Source organism: Zingiber officinale, chromosome 6A (assembly GCF_018446385.1).
Source record: "Zingiber officinale cultivar Zhangliang chromosome 6A, Zo_v1.1, whole genome shotgun sequence".
NCBI classification, from domain to species: Eukaryota; Viridiplantae; Streptophyta; class Magnoliopsida; order Zingiberales; family Zingiberaceae; genus Zingiber; species Zingiber officinale.
Genome location: NC_055997.1, coordinates 136,835,334 through 136,856,522, shown reverse-complemented (window position 1 = coordinate 136,856,522; position 21,189 = coordinate 136,835,334). Strand labels below are relative to the sequence as shown.

The following is a 21,189-nucleotide window of genomic DNA, read 5'->3' as shown; positions in this document are numbered from 1 at the left end:
CTCTTACTATAGACTATAGTAATTCTCCCTTGTGCTTTTATCCAATTCCTTAGCGCTTCTCCTCCCTCTCTATGACTCAACAGAACTAGCCCAAGTGCAAAAAACAAAAAAAAAAAAAAAACATAATATCAAAGTTTGGCTATCAATTTAGTCTCATAAAAATTTTTCATCCTATAAATTACTAAATTAGAAAACATTTATGGGGGCGACATCTCATAGTTGCACACCTTATTAGCAGAAAAAATTTCTATAAATATACTATAACTGAAAATTGAATTGTCAATGTAGTTTACACCCTTCTATTATACTATAGTATGGGAAAATAGACCGGATAAAGTTGGTAATAGATGACTCGGCTCGCCCAACACTTGATATATAAGAGATGTATTTATTGTTGGTCTGGGTAGGTCGGCTGGAGAGAGTTGAGTTGCCTAAAACATAAAACAAAACACCTTTCTCGACTTTCAACTCAGATTAATAAAACAATTAAAATAGAATTAACAACTTAAAAGAAATAAGTAAAAGACCATTATTTATTTGGTTATAACCTAGATGATTGTTAATCAAAAGCAAATGAAAGCTCACTAAGACTCTTCTTCGCTGAAGGTGGAGATGCCTTTTATACATAGTGAAAGCTCAGAAATGACTAGGAAACTTAATACAGAAGTTGTTATCTCTTTTCTAAGTCCAGTGGTCTTTTTATAGACCCTGGAGAAACTTATCCGTAGGCTGAAGGCGCCTTCCATAGGGCTGGAAGGCGTCTCCAGCGAATCCAAAGGATAAAACTTTATCCTTTCTGCAAACGGCCAAATTGCCTGATCGAATGCACCTTCCATGCCCATGGAAGACGCCTTCCATAGCTGGTTGAAGACGCCTTCTGCCTGATAGTTGCAGAGGCACCTTTAACTCCTATTAAAGACGCCTCTAGCAGCTCCATAGTTTCACTTTAGTTCTTCCGCTGCTCCGATCTCCTGGGTGATTTCGGTCAATCGAAATAAGGTTCACTCGAACCTAATTTTCAGCCTTCTCCTCGAGCAGGCTTCCGCTCCGACTTTTCGTCCCTCGAACATCGAACACATCCTTCTTGTCTATCGGTGTACTCTTTCGCAGTATCTCGTCCCTCGGACGTACCAAACCCGTCGACTCTCTCCCGTGCCGTTCTTCTTACTAGTCATGTCTTTCGCTCAACTTTTTCTATTTCTAAACTCCTGTACATTTTGATATAGAGATTAAAATAATAATACTTAAATTAAATTGATTGATCATATTAAAATTATGTTAAGATTCCAACATTTATCTCAATTATATTGAGATTTGAATCTCAAAATTTAAATTAACAGTACTTCATACGCGGTCTACTCGACCATTTTGAGAGAATAAAATAAAATAGACCAGGTAAAAGTTTAGGAAAAGGGAGGGAGAGAGAGGAAATGGCTGATCCGGATGCATGTGCCAACGGAAAAAACACCTTGAGAGAATCCGAATCGAAACCGGACGGCACACAGACAAAAAGAACACTCCGCATGGATCGTTCCTCTCCCCCATTGAGTCACGGGCACTGGCACCAACTCCCCTCCTTGCTTTTGGCTCCTTCCTATACCCACAATAAACTATCAAGTCCATTCCAAGCCGACAGACCAAAAGCGCTGCGTGATTTCAACAAATGCTGCCGCTACATCACCCCCCAGCCTATTGCGTCTTGGCCACAAAGCCCCCATGGCTCCAGCTGCTCAGTTACCGTTCCTCTTCCTCTTCGCCTTGTGCCAGCTACTGCTGCGAGCTCAGGCGGCGGCGAAGGCGGTTCCGGTGGTGGGCAACATCTCCAAGGTGGACGACTCCGAGCTGTTCCATATCTACTATGGCCAGAGCTTCAAGGTCATCAAGAACAGCGTCGATGGCAAAAGCTATCTTCTTATGCAGGTCAGATTAGTTACCTTCCCTGCTCCCCTAACCTTTTTTTTGCTGCCTCTGCTAATTTCTAACATCTTCAATGGTTGCTTCTTCCGCTTTGGGTTTTGATGAATGGGGCACATGAAGAGTAATTCGAGGATGGCTGCGAGAACAAAGTACTGCACTGGAAGGATCAAATCCTTCGTCGTTCCACTTTCAAATTATTCTGTCGACACGACGAAATTTCCAGGTACTTGTTTTATGTCATATAGCGTTTTCACCAGTGAAGAAACACTAATTATTTCTCACACTGTACCTTTGCAGTGTCATTCTTTGAGGTGAGAACTGTTGCTGTGCAAGTAACAAAATGATCTATGAAATTCACAATCTTGTTCAGAAGTCTAGACATTTGCCTCCACTGTCTGTGTTTCTTCCTTTGTAATTCATGTAACTTGTAGTTGCTGGGCCTCCTGGAGAGCTTCAAGGGAATGACATCAGATCAAATTACTTCTCAGTGTTTACTCAAATCTTACATTAGTGGTGGTATCCAACTAGTTAGAAAGACAGACATGCAACAACTGACTCAATTCTCTGCACATTTCATCAGCAATGTAGAACAACAGCAAGCCTGCAATTTTGCTGCTTTTGTACCTCTAGATGAAAGAACTCCATTACAGGTACTGCAAACCATATAAAATATCAGTGCGCGAGATGTAAACTGTCCTTGTGTTTGCTTTGAAATAAATAAAAACTTCTAATTGAGTTTGTTGGTTTTGTATATGGGTGTCTTAAGAGAGCTGAATGGATCAAGTACCTAGCAACCTTTACAAACTCAGAAGTCAGAGCAAATTCAGTTTATGATGCTGTAAGGCCAGAACAACTATTCAATTATGACATTTTTGCCAATAATATAAGACACCTCATTCTTGAATTTGAGAAAAAATATGTCTGATTAAGGTCTTGACTTATAATTTTGCACCGTTTTGTCATCTAGAGAATATCTGTGTCACAGCTTTAACTAGTCAAATATTGCAGGTTAAAGAAAATTACATGTGCTTAAAAAAAGCTGCTGCAAACCTTACATCCAAATTCAAGCCCATTGTAGCATGGGTGGTGTATAACCAGGTCTTTCTTAAGTGCTGTTTTAGTGCATTTTGGTCAAATTTATAGCATGATGCTAGCACTTTTTATTGGACTTGTATCGATCAGTTTCTGTACCTGTGCAGGGAGTATGGTCATTTTCTAAAGAAAGTTTCGAATCAGAGGTTAGGAATTTCGCAGCTCTTGTAAACTCATATGATTGAAGTGTGCAGACTATATACTTATTTTATATATTACAATGAAGTTTGTAAGGGATGCAGGAGGAGAGAACATTGATGACACTATCAGCGAAAATAACTACAATGTTTCAGATCCAGACGATATGGACAATTTCCATGCGATCCTTTGTGTAAGCTTTAATCACTAGATTCTTTTGGTGCCCCAAAATTCTTTGTTTCAATGCCTACTACTGATCATTTACTCGATTTTGTATTCATACCATTCTTAAACGATGTGAAAATAATGAACATTTTTTTTTGCTTTCTTCTTCGACTAACTTCATGATGTGTATCACCACCAAATGAAGTACTTCAAGAATTGAATGATTATATTCCTTAATGTTTTCAGACAGTGGATGTTGTGATCGATCAGACATATGTAGCACAGCCTGAAGTGTACAAGTTGTCAACATTTCTTGAGAACATGGACGTTGAAGATGACTCCCGTTTCGCCTTTCTGACCAACCAAAGGGTATGGAGATATGATAAGAGAGTTTACAACTCTGCTGTTCTCGGTAAGTCTATCCAAAGTGAATACATCAGGGTGGCTTTGAAGAATTCATCACCATCGATATCATGTCAATTGTCATATGTTAAGATTATGACGATCGAAACCAACTGGACTATAAATTTTACTCGACTGAATTGGCTTAGTATTATCTTAGTACAAAATTAACACAAAGCTGAAAGTCTGATTGCAATTTTTGGAACTGATTCTATTCAAAAACCTAATTATCCTTGATATATATGGATGCAAATTTCGAACCATCATCTGTTACTTCAAACTAATACGACATTTGCAATGGCATCAAAGTTCAGAGTTTCACAATTTTTAGTTCTCTTCATTCCTCTAAATTTCATAACATGTTTTGTATGTTCCAAGACTGGTTTGATGGAGCCATCTCTCAGCCGCAGTTGGTTTTAGCAGACCTAATTGAGGCCTTCTTCCCAACAGGCAACTACAACACAACCTACTTCAGAAACATTGCCAAGGTTTACCTCGAACTATTTTACTGTCTATTTATTATTTAGATTGCACATTCAACAACATTTCTTCTCCTTGGTCAGGATGAAGGAGTCATCGCCATGGATCCAGAGTTATGTGATAGAAATCCTTCCACGCCCATGGACCCTGTTATTGTACCTTGCCAATGATGTAATCTGTAGCTCCTCATGGCTGAAATGCACCATCTCCTGGAGTTTAGAACTTGACATCTAATGCGAAATTGTTGATTGCAACTTTTGATTTTGTATTAACATATTCTTACTGTTGCTAATTACTCAATCATTGACTTCGGAACATGTTTGAGTTGCTTGTCCCTCAGAAACAAGAATAACTGGTAAATTTGTTGTGTATTAGAGATATATTGCTATCATTGGAGAATTTATCCATGTTTGAGTGGTTCTGAGTCACATGAACAAGGTTGAATAACTAGTTTATTAGTCAAGAAATTAACTATGCACCCCAAACAACATAAAATCTGGCAGATATTGTTCACAATATTTTTTCCTGAAAATGGTAAGTACGAACAAAGGATTTCATTCAGAATTCATTGGTAACTTGAACCCTAAAGCAACTTCATATTTGAACATTAAAAGAACAAGGGGTTCATGAAAGTAAAGCATATAAGAAAAGGAGGATTTCCTAAAGTTTATTTGCGGCTCAATATAATGTGCAAATGTTGCGAGTATAACCCTCCATAAAACCAATGTTAGCTTCTTAGACTTTGAGAATAGCAGCAATGTATGATTGGCAATGCTTGATAACCTTAAGGCAAACAACTTACAACAACTCCATTGATTCAATTTTCCACTTGCCCTTTACTCAAGATCCTCTTCAGAGTGTCAATAATCAAGATGAGCCAACATGATGTTAAACGGTTAGCTTGCCTTTAGTTTGGATCCAAACCATCTCCATATTGGCAATCATTTAGTAAAGCACCCTTTCCAAATGTGCACTATTACATGTAATTCTCTGATAAGAACAATATTTTAGAAAGCTAGTGGGGTTTTTAGAAGTGATTTGTAGAAGAATCATACACTGTAGAGTAGAAATGAGGGTTCGAACCATGTAAATCCCTGTGTTAACATTTGTATTATTACTTTGCTTTGATTTTCCAATTGCATGCTCTTGTCTAAGCTAACATGGTAAGAAGAATTGCTATTCAAATACAAATTACTCAGACTCTTATCTCACTTAGACTTTTCTAGCAAGAGTCTAATCCTCGGAGACTTTTTTTTTTTTGCCAAGAGGCCTTGCCTTCGAGGCTTCCTATACCAAGAAATCTTATTTGTGGAACTTTCTCGTCTATTTAGTATTAATCAACTTGGATCTATTTGAATTTTGCTTTGCTAAGAGGATTAATCTCCAGAACTTCATTATCTACTTAGTATTAATTAATCTTGACTCATCGAGACTTTTACTTGTCCAGTCTTAGATCTAATTTGATCTGTCATGACTTCCCGTTGTCTTGCCTTAGGTTCTCCTTGACATGTTATGTAGCACCTAACATCCTCAAATGATCAATGCATATAAGTTTGTTAATCTTTTAAGAATCAAAATTAATTCCTAATTAATGGGCACAACCTATACAAAAGTTTTTTTTTTTACAAATTGATTTATTAAACAAAAATGCTCTCAACATTCAAGCAAATAATACATAGTTTAGAAATAAAACAAACACACATAATCTGTACAAAACATGTTGGACTTCCTAATTAAAGTGTCTAATTAACTTTAATCTATTTGGATTCATCTAATATCAAATATCAAGTCATACTTAATCTATTTGACATATCAGCTTAATATAAACATTCAGCTTAACCACATTACTCAAACATGATCGCACCAATATCAAAACATAAACACCCAATCTAATAGAATCAATCTGGAATATGATTACACTATCATGTACCAAGAGAAATAAAAATGCTCAAGAAAAAAAATATAATTACAATGCTATGCTTGTTTTGCAAAAGATCATACGTTGACTTGGGTGTCTCACACGATTGACCCACAACTATCTGTAGAGGTAAATCAAGAATCGAGCAGGTCACCACGTGGGAGGTATTTCCGTTAGTTTCGTCGGGAATCAAATCTTGCTTAATTTTATAAATATATTATGTGATGACTAATTTAACTATGTCTTAGGGACTACGATGCTATGCTAGTGATGCTTAAATTGTTTATTGTGTTGGAATGATTAAAAGGGATTCTTATAGAAAGAAGGAGATGCTTATTCCATTCATGAAAAGACATTAAGCCTCTTAATTTAAATTGATTTAGGTCCATATTCAAAATTGATGTAGGACCAATTAAAATTCAATTACTATTTGAGATGGTTAATTTAGCCTAATTTGTGCTTTCTACTAAACTTTTTCTCGTCATTTTTTAAGAAATGGAATTGTTGATCAACTAGCGATTTTTGCATGAGTGTCACATTTGACTTAGATCCATTTGATGCCTATCAGCCTATGCATGATTTCTACGTAGTTTTGGTTTAATATAATATAACATTAAGTGATCAACAATTAACCTGGAAAATAAATTATCCTTATTCAACATTGATTGCGGTTAATGGATTAACGAATCCTACTCGATAAATTTCATCAAATTGCCAAATTTTTAACACTTAGCAAACTCATTGCAAATATCTTGATCACCTCAATCACGTTATTATTATCTAATAACTCAACCGCAAATCTACTGGTGGTAGACTCTTACAATGATAAAATTTCTAAATGGATATATTCAAATTATGCTTTCATAATATTATTCTTTAAAATAATTATTAGATTTATTATTATTATAAATTAATATTTTTCTCATTTAAAGTGTTATGCTTTAGAATAAATTATTAGATTTATTATTAATAATTCTGATATCGATAAAAGTGCCATACTAGCCATGAGACAAATAATAAAATTAATTAATCAAATTGCTTAGATTATTAAAGGTCGATTCACGTCCCGGAGCGAGATATGATGTCATGATAGGATATTCAGATTGTTATACAGATATTTACGGTTCGATCTGAAGGGAGGGGACATGATCAAAAAATACTGGACTTGTAGATTGATCAACATGTGTATTTTTCGATTTACTCATATAATCGATAAAAATTTTTTATGGGATCAAATTGATCATTCTTGATATAGTCAATGAAACTAATTAAAATTATCAATTTGTTTTAATTAAAGATCGATCCACGAAATGAGATCTCATATTTTCTTTTAATTTCTTATTTAATAGGGCGCGAGGTCCTATTAACTCGGTATCAACTAAAATTTGCCCATCCCCACTTGTTATTCTTACTAAAAAACCCCTCTACCATAATCGTGATAATACTTCCTGCAGTGACTAAACTTGTAACTTTACCTCAATTGCACTTGCAGTTGCAGGTGGTCATGATCAGCAAGTTAATCTTTGCACATTATTACAATTTAGAGGGTGCTTGACTAAATTTATTAAAAATAGTTTATAAGTTCTTATAATTTATAAATTGTTTTAGAAGTTTATAAGTTGTTAGGTTTTATTTTAAAAATAAGTTATTAAAATGTTTGGGTGAACTTATTATAATAACTTAAAGATATTGATGTGTTTGATATTATAAGACTTTTTATTAATAAAATTATAAAAAAAGATATAATACTATTAATAGAGGATTTTGAGATTTTTATTAATAGAGGGGGTTTGGACGAATTTCTACGTTGGCGGAGAAGATGATATTACGTTGGAAGAAAAGTCGACGGAGATAAAAAAATATTAGACTTATAAAAATTTATGGAGGATAAAATGGGGATTTATGAAATTATATAAGGATATTTTAGAAAAACAAATTATTAAAATAAAATCTTTTTTTAAAAAGTAGGGTCTTCCATATTTTTTTAAAAACAGTTTATAAGTTCCAAAACAATTTATTTAGATAGTTTATAAGCTGTTTGAAAAAAAAATTACCAAACAAATTTGAAGAGCTTATAAATTCCAAAACAACTTAGAAGCTATTTTTGAGAGCTTATAAGCTCAACCAAACACTCTCTTTTATTTTATAATTTTCTTATTTTTTTTCTATTAGAAGAAATTGGTCTATTCTAACATTTAAATTTATTTATTATTAAAAGGAAGAAACAAATTGATTAAAGTTAAGAAAAAATTGTTTTGAAGGACAACCAAATAGAGAAGATTCAAATTATCCCTTTAAAATATTATCACATTTAAATTTATTTATTATTAAAAATTAATAATTTTCTATTTCAAAATATTATATCATTCAATTTATTATTACTAATAACTCAGATGCATTAGGTAGTAAAAAAAAAAATTAATTCATTTAATTTCTTTGGTTATTAGGTCCTGATCTTCCCCTCCAGTGTTTCCTAAGTAGGACATCACGCAGGGAATCGTATCGATCGAAGTCGGTGGAAGCACGAGTCGACGGTGACGATGCCGAAGAAGATGGGCGTGAACACGAAGGCAGAGGAGGCGCGAGCCCGCCGGAGCGCCGCTGAAGCGGATCGCAAGGAACGGGAGACCAAGGAGAAAGAGGAGAAGTACTGGCGGGATGCGGAGGGTTCCAAATCCCGCGCTTCAAAGAAGCGGGAGGACGATGCGGAGAAGCGTGCGGAAGCAGCCGCTCGCCGCGCCGAGACCCGCAGGATCGCAGAGCAGGAACAACGTGATCTGGAGGCCGCTGGACGCCGGCCCGACCAAAAGGCTTCCCGCGTCTCGATTCCGGTCCCCAAGGTCACTGAGGCCCAACTCCAGCGCCGCCGCGAGGAGGAACAACAGCGCATCCTTCAGACCTCTGAGGTCGCCAAGAAACGCCAGAGCCGAACCGCCGACGAGGAGGAGTACCACCGGATCGTGATGGTGGAGAATACCAATCGCGATGACTCTATCATCGAAGCCCATAACGTAGACGAGGCGATTGCGAAGATGGTTCTTTCGGAGCCCGCTTTACCTGCTGATCGTCATCCAGAGAGGAGGCTTAAGGCTTCGTTCAAGGTATTCGTTCCTCTTTCTGTTGTGATTTTGACAAGATTTGCAGAAAATTTAGCAAATTTTCATGTGACACTAGGTAGCTGTGTGAAGTTTTGACAAACTTGATGTGCGTTTTTGGATGCGTATTTATTGTTAGTTAGGGCTGTAAATAACTCAAAGTTCCCTTGCAAGTGTGATGTTTAGCTTGATAAGAGTTTTATGTTGGTTCAATATGCACAAGGTCAATTAATGAACAAGTTTGAACAATTTATTAAACTAAATGAACAAACTTAAACACATATGTGTTAAGTTTTCAGCTTGTTAATGTTTGTGAAGAAAGATTGTGAACTGTTCATGAAGAATGTCCATGAACAATGGTTGTGAACTATGGCCATCAATAAAACTCTTATTAAACATATAAATAAAAACAACTCTCAAAACAAACAAATAAGAAATGAACAAACAAGCTTGTAATATCTAGCTTACTAACAACCAAACAAGCTTAAAAATATAAAAATTTTAAATAATAAAAAAAATCTTGAAGTAAGAACTTGATAATATCTAAATGTACCAAGCTTAAGTCACACCTGAGCCAAGCTCAAGCTAACAAAAAAAAAAGAAAAAACCAAGCTAAGTTTGAACAACTGTTTTAGTTACTTGGTAAATTTTAAGCTCGACTTGGCTTGTTTATCTTATCAAAGAAGCTTGAACAATACAAAACTTGTTTTGACTTGCTCATTTACAACCTTATTGGTAGTCATGTTCTTTTTTCCTTAGATTCCATTTTCCTTAGTGGATTTAAGATATCATCACGTTAATTACTTGGAAAGGCTGCAACTAGTCTCTGTTGCTAGTCTTAATTTCAGAAGTATCATTTGCTTTCTGAATTGGACATACTTGAATCTACTCAAATGATTTCTTCCTTGGGATGGAATAGGATCCATTTGTTGCTATGACAATTTCGTTGGCAGATACTCACCAACATAGAGCATGCAAATGATAGCTAAAGAAGCATATTTTATTTATAAATTGTTTATGTACATATTGAAGAAGGAGAGTCTTGGCACAACAGTAAAGTTACTGCCGTATGATCTAGTGGTCACGAGTTCAAGTTGCGGAAACAATCTTTTGCAATGCAAGGTAAGGCTACGTATAATAGACCCTTCCCTAAGACCCGCATTAGTGGAATCTTTGTGCATCGATTTGCAAGCCCTCAGGGCATAGCACAGACGGTGGGCGCATGACATCTCTGGCGTAATGGCCAGGTGTCGATTCTCAGGAACTGACGACCTGAGGTTTACCCCACCATGCGCCTGACGCGTGTACCTGCATGTACCTTCCTCCATATTCGTGGGGCCGACACTAGGGGGGCCGTTAATGTAGCGGGTCTACATTTTTTTATGCATCAATTTGCCTTCTTTTTTTTTTCCTTTTTGTTCCTATTGAAAAGAATGGGAGCTTTGGTGTAACGGTAAGGTTGCTGCCGTGTGATCTGAGGTCACAGGTTTGAGTATCGGAAATAACCTCTTGCAAAACAGGGTAAATCTGTGTATAATAGACCCTTCTTCAGGACCTGCATTGGTGGGAGCTTTGTGCATGCATTAGGTTGCCCTTTTGTACGTATTGTAGAACAATTAACTAGCACCTATACTTTGAGAGAATGATGTGCAAAAAGAAAAGAAAGCAAGCAAGGTCTTTGAAGAATAACATGAAAAATCTCCTTGAGATGCAATAACCAAATGCATGTTCACAAGAGGTAAATTTTTAGGCAAAAGGAAAAACGGAATGCAACAGTATGTATGATAGCAAAAAGGGTTAGTTGCATGGTAACATGTAATGAATAAATATAACAAATTATGTAGTAAGAGTAGTCTTTTTATGATGCACCATGTTACATTATTTTAGTTAGTTTTATGTTTTTGAGCAAACATGAGCCTGATGAACTTGTGGGTTACCCCTACACTTTAAAGCAATCAAGAGGTACACAATATATGCTTAATATCTAATGTATACCAGTTCAACACTTACTAGAGATTGAATGAGATTACTGGTAATATGTTGCTTGTGGTCGCAAGTCGTCAAGCTAGTCTAGGCCCTAATCAAGCATCCATTTTATTTGTTCCATTTGGCATATTTAATCATGTTTTCTGTTATATCAAATAATCATTCTATTGGTTCTAGTTAGCATATTAAATGTTATATTCCATAGTATGTAATCAATAGTAAAGAGATAATAATACCAAGTTATAATATTAGCCATATGCAATGAAAGTTAAGCAATTAATAAGCATAAGGAAAATATGCATAGCATGTAACTTGCTGTTTGAACAATTGGTAAACATAATATATATATGAAAGAAGTATATCATAAAAGTCAATGGATAAAGTGAACCAAACAAGCAGGTTAAAACCTTAAGAAGGTTAAACTTGTTTTTTCATCAAGGTTTCTAAATAAGATACCACCTGACGTAGTCAAGGCAAAGAAAGGTTTTCAACCCAATAGTTATTTAGAGTCAGCCCATTGTAGGAATAGATATTGTAGCAACAAATATATTTTAGAGTAGCTCGTTAATAGGTAGGCACAGGTCCTATTAAACACCACACTATTGACTAACGTTAAGGAATTGACCCCAATTATTTTAGTTAAAATCATTAAATGATGAGCCTTAGAATCTTGTCTTCTCCACCAATATTTATTATCATAACTCTCCTTTTAATAGAAGTGACAATCTAGCTGGGTTGTCAAGACCTAGCTTGACTCAGTCTAGTTTGGGTTAGGCTTGACACATGGTCTAATAGAGTTTGGGTCATGCCGAGCCTGATATGATTCTTGGGCCAAGCCAGGTAGAGGTCGCTCGACCCATGGGCTGAGTTGGGCATGGTTTGATCACGGGTCGTGTTGAGCACGTCATGTTCCTAGGCTGAACATAGCCTCCATGTTGAGCCTAATCCACAAATTTTAAAAATATATATATATTTTTAGAATGATAAAAAAAATAAAATTTAAAAATGAAATTGGAAGATAATTTAAAAATTATAAAAGTTTAAAATATATTATTAATTTTATATTTATTTCCCCCTTTTTTGTATATTATTTTATTTTAAAAAAAGCCTGGTTGGGCCTAGGCTAGCTTGAACTCATGCCAAGCGTTACGTGTCGATTACTGCTGAGCTGAGCTCTGCCCAACATGTCACCTGAAGAGGTTGTCTGAACTTGGTTAACCTGTTTTGCCACCTCTACTTTTAACAACTCCTTCGATGGAGCATCACTTGATGACAATTATAGGAACTTAAACTACTTCCATTAGGTAAACATATCTAACTTGTCAACCGCACCCTTTTTTGTACAAGAATCAAGACGTTCAATTAAGTTTTAAAAATTCTTGCTATAATCTTCACTCTATTATTCAAGCAGATAGAGATCATCCTTTTTGATTTCCCCCCTCTTTTAAAGCTCTAGAAAAACACCAAGATTTTTCAATTTTGGGCTACAATGACAAAATGCATGAATCATAATTCCTTAAATCCTAGGCCATTATGGAAACACCTCTATTTGATGGAGTAAGACCCAAAACCCAGAGATAAAGATCCTACCTCTTTACGCACTTGATTCACTGCTGAAGCACTGATTAATTCCTGACTATAAGAACACTTTCGTTGTTATCCACATGGTTAATGCAGACATAAGATGGAGTTCACATTTTTTAGCATTTTTTTAATATTAGCTTCATAGTCTTTTTAATCAAGTGGTTGTACCGTCTAATTCCTACTCTTATTGATTGTTTATGTATACATCTATTTCTGTGAATTACCATCTTGTGCATTGTCAATTCTCGTATGGGATCAACATCAATTGTGTTACTAGTATTAGAACTTGAGTGTATCTAATGAATTTTCCTTAATTATAAGACTTCTTTCGGTGGATTGCCCTCTGTCCTTATCATATAATCTACCCTATTTTATAACAGTCATTACTTTCAATGGTGTTGTGGTAATTTATGGGAGTTAGTTCAAGTAAATTATAGCTTGAATTGTAGAGACAAGATTTACAAATTTTAAAATTATGATAAATAAAACTAAGGTAATGTATGAAATGTAACATTACAATGCTAAGGTTTAGTCTATTTGGATGGTTTAAAAGGAGAAGATGGGGGAACAGAAAGAAAACAACACAAAATGAATATGAGTGATCCATAATCTGTGTGCTAATTAGTGATTCTTTTTGTCTCCCCCTTTCCCCTCTTCTATTTTTCCACTCTAGTAAGCCAAGCCTAAATGGTGAAGGAATAGATAAAGGATAGATAGAATATTCTTATAAGAGGTTTAGATATATTGATGCAATTGAGTGAGGATTGTGTGAACCCAACCACACTTTTTGAAAAGTCAGTGATGAGATAAACTTGTGAGTGATCAAGCTAAGAAAATGAGGCAACAAATCCTAGTTAAATGGCTATATCAAATAATTGTATAATAATACTGATACTATTAGAGATCTGTATTATTTTATAATGACTAATAGTTAAACATATAATCATTTACCTTAATACTTTGATGAAATATATTATAATTATAATCAATATTGATGGTTTCAAAGTAATTATTCGAGATTCATAATTATTCTTTCTTATATTGTAATTAGATCGTATTGAACTTTTAATTCAGTTGATCTTTAAGTTTTATCTTAGCTTATTGTAATATCACGAACCATGATGGAATGTTCATTGTTTGTACAGGTTCACTAATATATGCATATAGTACAAATACAAACTCACATCTTGTTTATGTTGTAAGTAGGAATGTTAAATTGAGATGTGTGCACATTACGGTATATGAAAACTACTTAATGTTAGAACTCACTGGCATATATTATATAATATATACATATATCTAGTTAAGACAACATAGATATATTGATGAGGCTCAATAATTATTTTACTAGGTAGTAAAGTGTTATAACCTAATCTTACAATCTGAATTCCTAATCCCTCTTATAATGCAGGTAAGAAAGAAAGTTTTGATGTATTTTCTCCTTCCCTATTCCCCTCCTACCTCTCTTGAAACTCCTTCCAATGTCCGTCCTTCATAAACCATCTCTTTATGAGCTTTACACTTGCTAGTTCTCAACACATGATATGTTTTCACTTGCTTTGTCTTTTTATTGCCAACTTTTGAGCTTGCATGGCAACCATAGCACCACTATTTGCCATCCATTCATCTCATGTTTTTCCCATGTGTGTAATTTCAACTATATTTGAGTGTGACTATATTTAAACTTGTTCATTAGAAAGAAAAAATTGTAATCGAGCATGAAATTCTATGTTCATGCATGTTTACTAATTAGATTGTCCTTATTAAGTTAGCTAAAATTGTGTCCAAGAAACTCATCTTATTCATTTGTATATGTAATAGATAATTTAGAGTCTTTACCTAGTAAGTTTCGTCATAGATACTTGATTCATTGAAAATTGGTAGGAGAGAGTGATAAACAGAATATAGGAGCGACCAGACTAATTCTCTTTGCCTATTAGAGTGACCCATCTGCTAGAGTAGGGCTACAGATATGGTAAACAAAAACCAAACATATGCTTCTAACCTCCTGAATTTCAACTCCAGAGTTTGTACCTTATATGTAATAGATAATTTAGAGTCTTTACCTAGTAAGTTTCCTCATAGATACTTGATTCATTGAAAATTGGTAGGAGAGAGTGATAAACAGAATATAGGAGCGACCAGACTAATTCTCTTTGCCTATTAGAGTGACCCATCTGCTAGACTAGGGCTACAGATATGGTAAACAAAAACCAAACATATGCTTCTAACCTCCTGAATTTCAACTCCAGAGTTTGTACCCATAGACAGAGAGTACGAGAACACTAAAGTTGTAAAACCAAGACATTGAGATTGAAGTTAGTTCTGAGCAAATTTGAAAGGATTCTTCGTAGCAGAAGTAGAGGAAGGTGTAGCATGCCTAGACTTGAAAGAGGAAAGATTCATGTCCATTGCAATTTGCAAGATGCATGTTGATTGCCAAGTTACTAGGGATAAAGTGACCAAGCAGGCTTGGTCAAAGATAGTAGATTCATAAAAAATTATAGCACATATAGAACAACGGTTAGATCTGCTATGTTATATGGAGCTGAATATTGGGCTATGAAATGAGCACACGAGCAGAAAATGGAAGTCGCAGAGATGAGAATATTAAGGTGAATGTGTGGGCATACGAGGATGGACAAATTAGAACTGAAAATATTAGAAAAAAAAGTCAGGGTTGAAAACTCTGAGAGACACATCTAAGATGGTATGGATATGTACTTAGGCGATCAATAAATGCCTCAGTTAGACTATGTGAGACTTTAATTGAGGAAAAGGAAGACAAAAAAAAAGAGACTTGGTTAGCAATGATAAAATAGAAAAAAATTTGATTTAAATAAAAATGATGATATAGGCTTAGGAGAATTCATATAGTCGAGATCCCACATAAAAGTTGGTTGTTGTTGTTGTATAGAACATGAGAAAGAGGTAAACATGAAATAGGATTGACCTGCAAGATTGATATTGGTAGGAAAAAATAATATTGTGAGGCTAGAGATGAGAGAAACATTACCAAATATTGGGCTATGAAGGGAGCACACAAGGAGAAGATGAGAGTTGATGAGAATGTTAAGATAGATGTGTGGATATATGAGGATGGACATAGAAGAAATGAGAACATTAGAAAAAGGGAAAACTCTTAGAGACGCGTCTAAGAGCAGGAACACGTGTGCTTAGGCGACTAATAAATCTCAAGTTATGTTGTGTGAGACTGTAACAAATACACATTAATTGAGGAAAAGGGAAACAAAAAAAGACTTGGTGAGCAATGATAAAAAAAAATTGATTTAAATACAAATGATGATATAGGCTTATAAGGATTCATATAGCCAACCCCACTTAATGAGATAAATACTTGGTTGTTGTTGTAGTATAGAATAGGGATTGATCTGATTAATGCCCTTTGCAAATGAGAGTGACCTATCTGCTAGACTAATGTTGGTAGGAAACGATATTAGTGTGAGGCTAGAGATGAGAGAAACATTACCAAATATATGCTTAAAAATTTCTAAATTTTAAAATCCAGATTTTTGAACAATAGACATGCATTTTGCAACTATTAAAAGTACCATGAACTAAAAATGGCACAGACTGAGATAGTAGTTTATTGTACTGGAAGATTAACTTGCAAGATGGCAAGTTGTCGAAGAAGCCAAGACTTTAGGATTGAAGCTAGCTCTGCTATGAGAAAATCTGGAGTACTCTTCACTGGACTAACAGAGGTAAATATAGCATACCTAACTTAATCTCCACGATCTCAAGTCGATGCTGAATTGACACTGAATGGATGTACTGGAACATAGTTGCATCTTAAGAAGCTTGAGTTGAGAGGTTCAAAAGGCCATTTTCAGATCAGGAAGCTGGAGAATAACCCTACTCAGCCAGCAGAAGCTAGAGCTGCTGGAATCTTAGAAATGTAGACATAGCAGACAGGAAGGAGAAGAAATGTTGTGTCAAGCAGATGCTGTTGGAATCTAGAGATGTAAACTTAGCAAATGGAAGGAGAAGATAGAGCTGAGCACCAAAGCATATCTACAGGGAAGAGATGAGGATTCAGATTGTCACGTCTTAGGAATGTAAATTCCTATCTCAGTAACTAGCAATAATCACCTAAAGCTAGCAGGATTTATGCTACAAAAATCTTCAGGATTTTGCTGAGAGCAAGATTGTTAGCAGAAATTTGTGGCAGACTCCATGACTCCTCGAGTCACTGGAAGTGTACTGGGAGTAGCTCACGTCCATGCGGATTTGGAAAATTAGAAGCCTCAGGAGATCGTAATGAGGTAGATGGGCAGTTCCAATATGATGTTGTAATCTGGAAAATTAACAGGCTTGTTTTTTGGGCAGTCCCGTCTACCTATATATAATATTTTAAATTTACACCCCTGTGATTTGTATATTTACAAATAGATCCTTGACTATTTACAATTATGTCCCTAAACATTACAAGGAAAGTGATGGGGATAGGAATTTAGGAAACAGATAATTTGTCAGTTTATTTTAGTCATTAGCATAGTGTGATCCCTTGTCTAATGCCTAGATATAGGCATCTATTATACTATGTCATTTACTCCATAATTCCAATACTTCTGCATCTGTTAGGTATTTCTAATGATATTACCATAAGGAATATTGCTCAAATATCTTATGTGGGTTTTGCTCTCTAGTTGCTATACACCAAGATTTTCATGGAAGTGGGGCTAAATAATTTTTAGCTATTATGCTCGTACTAAGTTATATTTTCTTGATTTTAAATCTGAAATCCAGCATTTCATTTTATAAACATAAAACATTGGTTTCTATGAAAATGTCTAAATACCTTTATCGATATCAAAATTCAAGATATGTACCATTTTTTAACCTGTAGAATCACATATATAATGCCACCTTGAAAGCTATAATGATAGTGGTGTCCATGTTCAACAAAGGCTTTTGCTTACCCTTAAGAACTGTAATTTGTAATTAAGGTATAGTTCAATTGATTTAATATATAAATATAGCACAACCTTTTAATGTTTTCTTGAATCTTGCGCAACCTTTCATTTTTCTTTTATCTAGCACAACATTCATAGACCATGTTGAAACCTAGCATGTGTTCCATTCATCCACCATTAGAATGTTGATGTAACACTCACGTGACATTAGGCCAATTCTCCATCCACTGTTAGAATGCTGATGTAGCACTCACATGGCATTTGGTATCTGTATCACCTTATGGACAAAGATAGTTTCAGTGATGTTCACTACAATATATAGAAACTTTTGATCTTGATAAAAAAAAAATCACATGTGTGCTAAATTGGCCTAATGCCATATTAGTGCCATGTCAACTTTTTAGGTAGTCAGATGAAATTTTAATGGCTGCCAGATTCTTACATGATTTGAAAAAAATAAAAGGCTGTGCTAAATTTGAGAAAAAAGTCAAAAGATTGTGCTAGTTTTATGTATTAATCCTAGTTCACTTCCAAGTGAATCCTTCATAAGTAATTCAAGTTCTATATTGTTGTATGATTTTCCACATGTTTGAGCTGTAATTGTTTATTAGATTCTAACCAATGACTCTTTTTTTCTGTCAGCTATCTATATTGTTATGATTATTACTATTTTTGTATTTGCATGTTGTTTAGTCTCAATAATTCCAATGGTATATTATTAATGCATTTTATTAAGACTCTGCCACTTTGTAAGGTGCTTTATTCTTGAGACAGTGACCAGATTTCCGTTGCTTTTTTGTCATGAAAACCTTCCTCATGCATGAAAAACTAGTCATCTCTGATGGATAAGTTTTGTCATTACATGCTAAATAGGAAATTATATTTCTGATATTGTTTGCATATGTAATGAAATCAGGTTATGGTATTTGTTGGAGAGGCTTTACTTGTTCAGGAGCTTTTCGTTTGATTAGTTTCCTTTTAGTGTTTCTTGTTATTTGTCCTTAAATGTGTGTTGATATAGGCATTCGAAGAAGAGGAGCTTCCCAAATTGAAGGAAGAGAAACCAGGCCTGACCTTTAATCAGTACAGGGATATGATATGGAAGCTTTGGAAGAAATCCCCTGACAACCCCCTCAACCAGGTATGTTTTCTAAATTTTCCATGCCCAACATTTTACACAGACGATTTAGGTATTGATCTACAGTATGTTTTAATGTTCTTAACAAGATGAAGTACAGTTTTTATGAACTAGGCCCATAAAGATCTAGATTAATCATTAACCAAACTTGACCTTATAATTGACACCACTAAGGTTTTTTTTGTAAGTCTGTGGTTGTATACTTCAATGCAGATGATATGCAGCCTTGAACTTAAGCTAATACAGCTGTGAAAGCATTAGTGAAATGATTCAACATGGCTTTGTTTCATGACATGATGTTTAATCATGATTAGGATGGTTTACAATCATTCTCTTCTTGCTGAAAGAGGAAATTTTGTTGAATTGTAATGCACTAATGCAGGAAGAAAAATCCTTTTGCATATAAGAAAGGCAGTATTTTAATATTAGAATAACATTATCATGTGATGTAAGTATTAAAGAGTCATAGTGATATGATATTGTAGGTTTTTTCACCTACTTTACTTCTATCGAGACCAAATATGTTTTCAGGAATCACGATGTATGATTATAGGAATGAGAATGAAGATAATGTAAGTTGATTTAGGAGTATTGTAGTGTTTTATGCTCTACGGCACTAGAAGCCAGTGATTCCAGTTGACCTCAGTTGTTTCTTCCTATTATTTCCTGTAATTAAGTCTTAATTTCTAGTGTTAATCTTTCCTTAATTAGCAAAAAACTAACTTGTTTTCTTTAGTAAACAATTATTTACATATAGCATGGATATGGTGTCTGTGTGCATCAACACACACCACACGTGTCCTCACACTTGTGAGCAAGTGGGTAGGTAGGTAGACGGGCAGGCTAGTGAGTGGGTGCATGTATGTTGCGTGGGTGGTACCTATTTTTTTTTTTAATTCATTGGCCGCAAAGGTGAAACCGTTATCTCGGCGGCCCCTCCAGGGTGACCCTCCACCCTCTAAAAGGGAGGTAAATTACAAGGGCGTTGCCCAACAACAGCAGGGCATGCAAAGGAGGGGTTGAGGCAACCAATGGGGTATTCCAGAACCATTGAGAATCGATCTTAAGCCTATTGACAGCAACACCCTTGTATGAATTAACTGTGCGATTACTTGTTTCTTATTCATGGTGGCAAAAGGCGATTTGCTTGCCTAGCGCCTCCGTCAACCTGTTCTTAGGTCAATACGGAAGAGGTAAATCATGGGTAGTTTTTTTTATTATTATTCATCATTTTATTTGAAGTGGAAAAAGAGTCTTCAGTTGTTATTGTTTCTTCTCTCTTTTCAATACAAGATACGGTAACTTATTTTTGGTTCGTCTTTTTAAATTTCAGGTCATAAAGGAAAATCAAAAAGTTAGTTGTCAATGATATATGCCCATTTGCTTTGACATATTGCTCTTTTTGGAAAGCATTCTCGTGTAATTCGTTCTTTGGCAGAGTTGCCATTGATAATAATTTTTTAATGCAGACTGGCGTTGCTGGTGCTGCTGACTGACGTTGAGCTATTTTTATTTAAAGAATACAGGTTACTTTTGTTCTAGCCCTCAGTTTCTTGTGCTATCTTGTGTTTTTCTAATACTCGAATCACAAAGGATGCTTGTTCATTGCTAGGTACGGATTATTTATTTCCTTCATCTGATATCTGAATCGTTCTAGAAGCTCATTATGGATGTAATTTGCTGGTAAAATGCAGTGCCGGTAATGCAATCTGCTCGTTTATGGAGAGATCGGTAGATTTATAAGCTACAAGACCCCACTCAGAAATTGTCTAACTCTTGATATTAAGTGCTAAGATGAGAATGCAGCCTTTTGAATTATGTAAAATATCGCAGTGTCGAACCATTGTGCCAATACTGCGTTACATGTGTGAACTTTTTTATTCATCCTGTTTGTGCTTTTTTACATGATCTTGATATAGATGAGTTTTGCTTGGAAGCTTTTAGTTACTCGCAGCAGCTGCAGCCGAATTGCAACCATCCGAATTACAGGAGGCGGCAGTTGAAATTGTTGTCGCATAAAAGTAGGTGATTCTCGGAATTCTCTTATCATGCAACTATCAGGAAGCTAGAAATCTAAATGCGACACGTTCTAAGATGATAATTAAGTAGGCAATTTTAGCCACATCAATTATTCCTCTCCTATTTAGTTTTGCAAAGTGTTTTCTAGAATTTGATACAGTATATGCTTTTGATCTCCCTAACCTTCATGTCTTGATTCCCATCGTATTTCATCATCAAAAGCCGAGGGTTTTTAGTATTTCACTAACATTTTGATGGTGGTTTTACGACACTATTAAATATAATATTTTATTATATGGAGTAACGCTCCAATGCCAT

The 21,189-nt window shown here is 35.1% G+C and overlaps 2 protein-coding genes across 4 annotated transcripts; both read left to right on the top strand.

Moving 5' to 3' along the window:
- Positions 1-1,604: 1,604 nt before the first annotated feature.
- Positions 1,605-4,601, top strand: LOC121998267. The gene is made up of 11 exons (XM_042553102.1): positions 1,605-1,920; positions 2,038-2,140; positions 2,215-2,228; positions 2,349-2,567; positions 2,684-2,755; positions 2,926-3,015; positions 3,117-3,155; positions 3,236-3,340; positions 3,559-3,724; positions 4,093-4,202; positions 4,278-4,601. Exons 1-11 carry the CDS (start codon positions 1,717-1,719, stop codon positions 4,362-4,364), a joined length of 1,209 nt encoding a protein of 402 aa, XP_042409036.1. The 5' UTR covers positions 1,605-1,716; the 3' UTR covers positions 4,365-4,601.
- Positions 4,602-8,552: 3,951 nt separating this feature from the next.
- Positions 8,553-20,755, top strand: LOC121998265 (coiled-coil domain-containing protein 124-like). 3 transcript variants are annotated; one of them, XR_006116467.1, is made up of 4 exons: positions 8,553-9,213; positions 18,736-18,855; positions 20,322-20,464; positions 20,547-20,755. XR_006116467.1 is itself a non-coding variant. In XM_042553100.1 (4 exons), exons 1-3 carry the CDS (start codon positions 8,653-8,655, stop codon positions 20,346-20,348), a joined length of 708 nt encoding a protein of 235 aa, XP_042409034.1. In that variant the 5' UTR covers positions 8,554-8,652; the 3' UTR covers positions 20,349-20,378; positions 20,547-20,755. The 3 variants fall into 3 exon arrangements, 2 of the variants coding, with proteins under 2 accessions (XP_042409034.1, XP_042409035.1); XM_042553100.1 differs by having other exon boundaries at positions 8,554-9,213; positions 20,322-20,378; XM_042553101.1 differs by having other exon boundaries at positions 8,554-9,213; positions 20,322-20,378; positions 20,465-20,755.
- Positions 20,756-21,189: the final 434 nt, after the last annotated feature.

Bases quoted from the DNA above. Each gene is read 5' to 3' on its own strand.
- LOC121998267 (XM_042553102.1), top strand. From the start codon at position 1,717: ATGGCTCCAGCTGCTCAGTTACCGTTCCTCTTCCTCTTCGCCTTGTGC. The intron at 3,016-3,116 runs GTCTTTCTTAAG...GTACCTGTGCAG, and splicing joins CATGGGTGGTGTATAACCAG to GGAGTATGGTCATTTTCTAA. The intron at 3,725-4,092 runs GTAAGTCTATCC...GTATGTTCCAAG, and splicing joins TTACAACTCTGCTGTTCTCG to ACTGGTTTGATGGAGCCATC.
- LOC121998265 (XM_042553100.1), top strand. From the start codon at position 8,653: ATGCCGAAGAAGATGGGCGTGAACACGAAGGCAGAGGAGGCGCGAGCC. The intron at 9,214-18,735 runs GTATTCGTTCCT...GTGTTGATATAG, and splicing joins GGCTTAAGGCTTCGTTCAAG to GCATTCGAAGAAGAGGAGCT. The intron at 18,856-20,321 runs GTATGTTTTCTA...TTTTTAATGCAG, and splicing joins CTGACAACCCCCTCAACCAG to ACTGGCGTTGCTGGTGCTGC.